This window comes from Diabrotica undecimpunctata, chromosome 10 (genome assembly GCF_040954645.1).
Source record: "Diabrotica undecimpunctata isolate CICGRU chromosome 10, icDiaUnde3, whole genome shotgun sequence".
Taxonomy (NCBI): Eukaryota; Metazoa; Arthropoda; class Insecta; order Coleoptera; family Chrysomelidae; genus Diabrotica; species Diabrotica undecimpunctata.
In genome coordinates, this window is record NC_092812.1 from 76,936,653 (window position 1) to 76,944,706 (window position 8,054).

An 8,054-nucleotide genomic window follows, 5' to 3' on the forward strand; every position below is an offset into this window, starting at 1 on the left:
GAAATATTTGCACATGCTTATTTACTGTGCAGCAACAGCAACAGCTAGTGTAATGGGAATTAAGATCAGAACACGACGGGGTACCAATGCCGGAAGGACAGATAACAGAGTTGCACCCTGGGAGAAACGGTTTCTAAACAAGATTGAATTATTGCGTAGGGACATTAGTCAAATGACAGAATATATACGAGGAACAACTAGTAGAAAAGTCATTAACAAAGTTGATCAAATAATGCTAAGCACTGCAAGACACTCGCAATATGATCCAGAAAACAACACAGCCCAACAGTGCCTGGATACATTAAAACAAAAACTCTCCGTTTATTCAGGACGACTAAGGAGGTACAAAGTTAGTAACAGCCGGAAATGTGCCAATGCGCTTTTTGAGCATGCCGAGAAGGCGTTCTATCGGAAACTCAATTCCACTGTCGAAAGTGCCAATAAAGCATACCCAAGCCAAGAAGAAATTCAGGAGTTTTGGCGAAATCAACTTTCCACACCAGCTGCTCTTAACACCAATGCTGGATGGATAGAAGATACGGCGCACAGCTGTCAACACTACCGTGTACACTACGCCGACAACTGTCTATGAACCCTTCACCACACAAAAAGTCTCAAATATCATCAAAGAGCTTCATAACTGGAAATCTCCTGGACCAGACGGAGTTCAAAACTGCTGGCTTAAGAAGTTCTGGAGTGCTCATGAGTGCTTGTCAACACTAATTAATCATGTTATTTCTAATCTGCAGGAAATACCATCATTCCTAACTCAGGGAACAACTTATTTAATACCGAAGGATCAAAATAATACCCAAGATCCAGCCAAGTACCGGCCAATTACGTGTCTTCCAACTCTGTACAAATTGGTGACATCCTGTATAGCCCAGCGTATCTACCAACACTGCGCACTAAACAATATCATAGAACCTCAACAGAAAGGACGCGCTAAGGGTTCCATGGGTTGAAAAGAACAACTTATTATCGACTCAGTCATTTCTAACCAGGCATACACCAACAAAAGGAACCTCTTCACTGCCTTTATTGACTATAAGAAAGCCTTTGACACAGTGCCGCATGAATGGCTGGTAGATATATTAAGAATATATAAAGTCGATGATAATATAGTGGCCTTTTTAAGACATATAATGACAGATTGGAAGACTAAAATTCACCTCCAAATACCTGGTGAAAGCAATATCGAAACGGAAAATATCGCAATTAACCGCGGCCTATTTCAAGGAGACTCGCTGACTCCATTGTGGTTCTGTCTAGCGATGAACCCATTATCCCAGCTATTGAACTCCACTGACTCAGGTTTTAGCATTAAAAACAACAATACTGTAGTGGCGAAGCTTAATCATCTGTTGTATATGGATGATTTGAAACTAATGGCTTCTTAGCAGATTACTAATTTACGAACTTATTTTCAGGTGCAGGCGGAGACATCTACTCTTCATCGCGCGATTTGTGCAGTAGATGACACAACACCGATCAAACTGAGGGAACAAGAAATACGCATAAACCATCTTACTAAGAACGAAAAAATGCGCATCTGGATGGGTAAACCTCTGCACGGGCGACAATATAGCGTCGAACTATTGGCTGACATCAGGAAAGATGTTCCCTGAAACAGAAGGTTCATTACTCGCCATTCAGGATCAGGTTATACCAACCAAAAATTACCTGAAATATATCGTCAAAGACCCTCAGGTCCAAAACGACAAATGCCGATATGGATGTCAAGCCCAAGAAACTATCCAACATCTTACCGGGGGCTGCCAGGCATTTGCTGCAACTGAATATAAGGAACGGCATGACTCAGTAAGGAAAATCCTCCATCAAGAGATAGCTTTTAAACTGGGACTTCTACAAACAAACCATCTCGCATATTATCAATACGTTCCTGAGAGTATGCTTGAGAATGACAACCACAAGCTATACTGGGATCGCACTGTGCTCACAGACCAAACTGTAGCACATAATCAGATATCGTGCTAGTTAATAAACTAACAAGACAAACAACACTAATCGATGTGGCGATACCTAACAACAATAATCTGCGTGTTAAGTATAACGAAAAGATCGCCAAGTACAGAGATCTGGAAATACAAATAAGGAGACAATGGAGAATGGAAAGTACCCAGACGATACCTATTATTCTATCTACTACTGGTGTTATTCCCAAAAACCTTCTAGAGAACATAAAACAGCTGGGTCTAAATGAACATCACTATAAGTCCATGTAGAAAGCTGTACTCCTCGCGACGTCCAGATGTGTACGAAAATTTTTGGGAGATACTCCAACATACCAAGTCACCTAAGGCTCGATAACACGGAAAGAGTTCCACCAGAGCTCAATCCTTTTGATACCGTAGGTATCTGGGATGAGTGAATTTTCCCCTTAGAGGTAGTGTGAGCCGTATGGCTAAATCTGAATAATAATAGTTTTAAATAACATTTTAAAGATTCCGATTGACCATTCACATACTATGTAATTCCCACTAATATTGTTACGATAAATATGACTCATATTTAACCTATAAACATGTTATATATATATATATATATATATATATATATATATATATATATAATTTAATTAAGACTTTAATAAACTAAGTGTTACATTTTATAATAAATAAAGTTAATAAATCAGATTGATAAATGCAGTTCAATATATTAAATAATATACCAGATCATTTAATTTTTAATCATCAACAAGAATGTTAATATATGATGACAAATATGAATTGAATGGTAATACGATCTGCACAGATATCGCCGACGTAGTACATATTTCTTTGTCGATAACAGTATTTAGATAACTTGAATCATTCTTCAATGATATTTATATGAATGAAACCTTATTTTTTAATAATATGTTCTTGTAATGGCATAACTTTGATTATTTAGTAAATCTATATTATACATCACAAGAAATTAAACAAAAATCATTAAAACGTGTTTGTTAACAAATTCACTGCATAAGTACCTAGGATAATATTAATAATATTATATTCCGTACCATTTCAAAAACTTGTTGGGCAGCGCTGATTGACACAATAGATCAGTAAAATGTTATTCATAAAAATGTTGTAATAGATATATTCGCTGACTTGGTCTACTAGTAGTAAAGTTATCAGAATTAAATGGGAAACCAGTCTTCATACATGGCCTTTGCTATAGCTGATGTATGGAATTCAATGGAAATTGATGGCTATAATGTTACTGCAAAATATGTTGGGTTGGGCAAACAAGATTTTCATGATTTCCCAGACATTAAATGGTATTCAGAACATGTAAATGAAAGCCAATACATGCTTCAAATTGTGAAATATAGAAATAGAATGCTGCCGTCCAAGAAGTGGACCACCAGTAAAAGTAAAACAAACAGTTGATGACTTGGTTTTTGGATAATGGAGGGCAATTTTTCAATCTTCCAGTCAATTTAGCTCTACGCTTAAATACTTCACTCAAATATTTCCTGTAAATGCCATACAATTATTTTTTTCAGATGGTAAAATTGAAGGTATTAAGTTGAACATATCTAAAACGTATGGTCTTTATCATGCTTCCGTCAAATCACTAAATTGTCACATCGAGAAGATCCGTAAAAAAGTTACACACTGATAACATAAAAAACACACACACTGATATGAAAGTTAGGCCTATAAGAGTTGCTCGTCGTGCTAATGAACTGATGTGCATTATTCAACATTTAGAGCACAATGATGTTGAATGGCTCGATGAGAATGATGTAGACATTCCAAAATCGAAAGTAATTGAGCAGACACACAACATTGAGCAGCAAACGTCTAATATCATTGAAAACTAAGAATCATGGATTCAGGTTTCCTGAACTGAAGACTGTTAATTGGAATTAATATAGTTTACCAAAAATTAAAAGAAGTTTGTTCTGTTGGTAATATTACATAAGATTATAATATTTGTACCTTACTCTATGTTGAATATTGTGTCAATAAAGTTTGTTTATTGGAGGAGGAGATATGCTATTAAATAAATTAAGGAAACTGTTTAATCCATGTTTGCAGCAAAGAGAGGTGCCCAAAGAATGAAACAATGTTATAACCATCCTTTTGCATAAAAAAGTAGATAGAACAGACCTAGAAAATTATGGACCTATTAGTCTGTTCAACCACATATACAAGTTCTTCACTAGGTTAGTGACATCAAGATTGGAGAAAAAAATTAGATTTCTACCAACCGAAAGAGCAGGCAGGATTCCGTTCAAATTATGGTACCAATCATCACCTCCATACAGTAAAGACACTCATTCTAAAAATCTAAAGAATACAACAAACCTCTTGTCCTCACTTTCATAGATTTTCATAAAGCGTTCGACACAATCGAAATAGACAGCCTTATAGAAGCAATTAATGACAGCAGGATTGACCATAGGTATAGTGAACTTATTTACAATACTTACAAAAATGCCACTATAACTGTTAAGATAAAACGTGGGTAGGGCAAGGAGATACATTGTCACCGAAATTATTCATAACAGCATTAGAGTATGCCTTTAAGATGCTCAATTTGGACTCCAGAGGAGTAAAAATAGAGGGCGAAAGGCTTAACCATCTCCGTTTCGCAGATGACATTGTCCTTATCACAGATAATTTAGGAGAAGCCACAGATATGTTAAATGAATTGGACTTTGCATGTTCTAAAGTGGGCCTCGAACTTGATCAAAACTAAGTTTATGACAAATAGGGTCCCCAATAACCATTTAACTATTCAGGACAAAGTGGTGGAACTGGTGGAGAAATATACATATTTGGGTCATGAAATAAGAATCAGCAGGGATAACCAAACATGCGAAATCCAATGCGAAAACAAATTATTTTAGCGTTGACAACCTCTGGAAAACTGCGAGACACACTTAGGGTCAACATACCAATTAGCCTCAATGCCATCAATATGTATTACTGGTCATGAGACAGGACAGAAACTATGACTCTAACCAAGACTACGGCTTCAAAATTGAGAGTGGCACAGAGACGAATAGAACAGTCTATGCTGGGAATGACGTTGCAGGACCAAATAAGAAACGAAGATCTGTGAAGAAGAATGAGTATTGTTGATGTTGTGGAAAACATGGCGGAACTGAAATGGAACTGGGCAGGCCATGTAGCGAGAATACACAACTCACAACAAACGACCAAAATTATAAATTGGAGGCCCAGAGCAGACAAATGTATTAGAGGAAGACCACCTACACGTTGGGCTGACGACATCAGGTGTATCACCAAAAATTGGCAACAAAGAGCACATAATCGTAAAGAATCGGGGAGTATAAAGAGCCTATGTCTAGCAGTGGACATGATAAATGAAGGCTGGGTGATAATGATGATGATGAAAGTTTGTATAATTCAATATTATGTACGTTAAAGTCCACTATCCTAAATCTACTTTCTTATTTCTAGAATTATAACTGCTGCTTATGAATCAATAAAAAATAGTATAAATTAAAATAAAAATGGATATATGGGGAGATAAACAATTGTAATAAATCTGCTTACTTAATACTTGAATGGTCCCTTAAGAGTAAATTTTAATTTTCTTATTATTACTGGAGTAGTAATCTTGTTTGGCCATAAGAGTAAAATGAAGGTAAACAGAATCAATGAGATTGAAAAAAAATGTAGAAATGTTATGTTTAATCCCCATCAAGCAGCATTCAATTATAAAGTGACAATGTATTACAGTTTAAAGCAAATCATTGCTGTTGGACAAATGAAAATTGTGTGTCCACATATTAAGGAATTTAAGTTTAAAGGTGAAGGCACTGGATTGTGTTGCAGTAAGTCAAATTGATGCCATAAATCAGCTTCCCAGAAACAGGCAAGATTCTATTCATTTTTTGATTCATTGTAGAGTCAGCTAGTAAGCTAACAAAAATCAAAAATATCACATTTTAAAGTAATAAATATCTTTTCTCCCACTCTCCAAAGATTAAACACAAAAATGCTGGTAACTTTTTGTAATATGATACAGTTGTGCAATAGATGATAAAAATAAGCACTGTAACTAATTGTTTATTAACTGTTAACTACCCATAAAACAATTTATTTTCTCTTTAAACAATAACTTTGCATATTGATTGTTTGTAAACAAAATGTATAGCTTTAGTTGTTTTTTATTGGCAAAACTTGAAGGGCTAGTTCATAATTTTATGCTCAGATAAGAAAGTCATAAATCTAAATTTGTAGTTGGTCTGTTACAATCCAGTCACATTAAGGAAAAATAAATTACATATTAGCAAGAATGCTACATTTTTTTGGTATGCCTTCTTGTTGGCATTATTTTAAGAGTACTTATCCACATCCTGTTCAAAATAAGATTTGAACAAACATGACAAAAACCAGTTTTTCTGAATCATCTCATAACTTAATGCACTATTTTCTCCATAAATACAATTTTGACTGGGCTATCAAATTTTCAATTATGGTACAATAGGTAATAAAAATAGAGGAGAATGTCCATTAAAAATATGTAAAGTAGATTTTGTAGTAGTTAGATGTTTTAACAAACCTGAATACTTTTTATTATTGTTTTAGTATAGATAGACAGAAAAACTAATAGTTCATTTTTATACATATCTTAACTGCTAGGTGTGATATGTTGCTGCATTTAAAATAAACTGGCTGTTTGTTTCATATAAAAATATACAAACAATTTAAGTAAAAAAATTTGGGGTTATTTTTAAAAAACTAAAAAGTATATGTGCTTGCCTATAGGGTAAACATTTTCAAAATTTTTAAACCATGAGAAATATTTTAATTTGGTTAAAAATTAATATATTTTTTCAAGTTCACTAATTCTATTGCAATCTTAATGATATAAATATTTAGAAGTTAATTTAGGTTTTTTATGATTATATAATAATTGTATTGAAAATTTTGAATCAAGGATTAGTACAATTTGATATATCTGCTCTTTTAAGATGGTTAATTTTTTATAGGACTTTAACTTATATTGGAACAAGTTTAAAATTGTAGAATATAATTCAAATTTAATATTGTGGACTTACTTATATCTATTTTGCAACATTCAGGTCCATCATCTGGTTTTTCAGGAATGACACCAGCAGCAAGTGTTTTGGAATCAGTATCAATGAGTAAGGTTGTCACATTTTCCTTTTTTAAAGCCAAATCCATCACTCAATTTATTCATGAATTTTTCTTTCGGTTGTTACCTAAATATAAATTAATATTAATCCAGTTTCATTCAAATTCCAGCAAATTTTTGGTACTTACATCGTTTACGAACCATTCTCTCAATTATTGGTAGCACCACTTAGGTTTGTTGCTCAAAACGTCGGAAGTTATATGACTTATACACAGCTAATTTGGAACTTGAACTTTCAATAAAAGTGCTTCGTTAGACCCTATAAATATTTCTTGACTTAAAACTTTAAGAGTAATAAACACAAACATGAAAATAAACACCACAACCACAACAGCGCCAGAGGATCGTAATCCTAATATTGTGTCATCCCCACCCACACGTGTCACTTTGTATTTACTACTGTCATCTGTCGTTTTCAAGTTCCAAACAAGGTTGTCACCTTTTTAGACGTGTTCTGTAATTGTCACATTATGAAAAAAAGATGGAACGTCTTATCTTTTTGTCATTTTAATTTCTTCGTTGAATCAAAATACCAAATTAAGACTGGCGATTGTTTTGTGCAAAAATAAAATTAAAAGAGACAGTTTAAATTATTATGCAATACATCTGCAAAAAAGGTTGCCTAAATTAAGGTAGAATAAATTAATAATGTATGTATCTTCATTACTGCAGGGCTATGACAAATATCAAAAAGGAAAATTGAATCGGAACCTGTTTGAAAACTGCTGTTTCCTGAACATTTTACTTAAAGATATATCGCATTCTCATTTAGTATAATTCAGCACTTATTGCATACACCATTCTTCCACCACATTTAATAGATTTTGTGCTCTGATTAATGTTCTCATGGGATTGTACTTTTTGGTTGTACTTATAAGTGCTGTGTCATCTGCAAAGATACGTAT

The 8,054-nt window shown here is 33.9% G+C and overlaps 1 protein-coding gene across 2 annotated transcripts in view; it reads right to left on the bottom strand.

Annotated features, from left to right (window-relative positions):
- The window catches only part of LOC140452512 (uncharacterized), a 75,495-nt gene extending 67,979 nt beyond the window's left edge, over window positions 1-7,516 (bottom strand). For both annotated transcript variants that reach the window (XM_072546822.1, XM_072546821.1), the window contains exons 1-2: window positions 7,278-7,516; window positions 7,052-7,216 (exon numbers count right to left, since the gene is read on the bottom strand). In XM_072546822.1, coding sequence (XP_072402923.1) covers window positions 7,052-7,178 — 127 coding nt within the window. In that variant the 5' untranslated portion in view covers window positions 7,179-7,216; window positions 7,278-7,516. The remainder of the gene's footprint in view (window positions 1-7,051; window positions 7,217-7,277) is intronic.
- Between the last annotated feature and the right edge of the window lie 538 nt (window positions 7,517-8,054).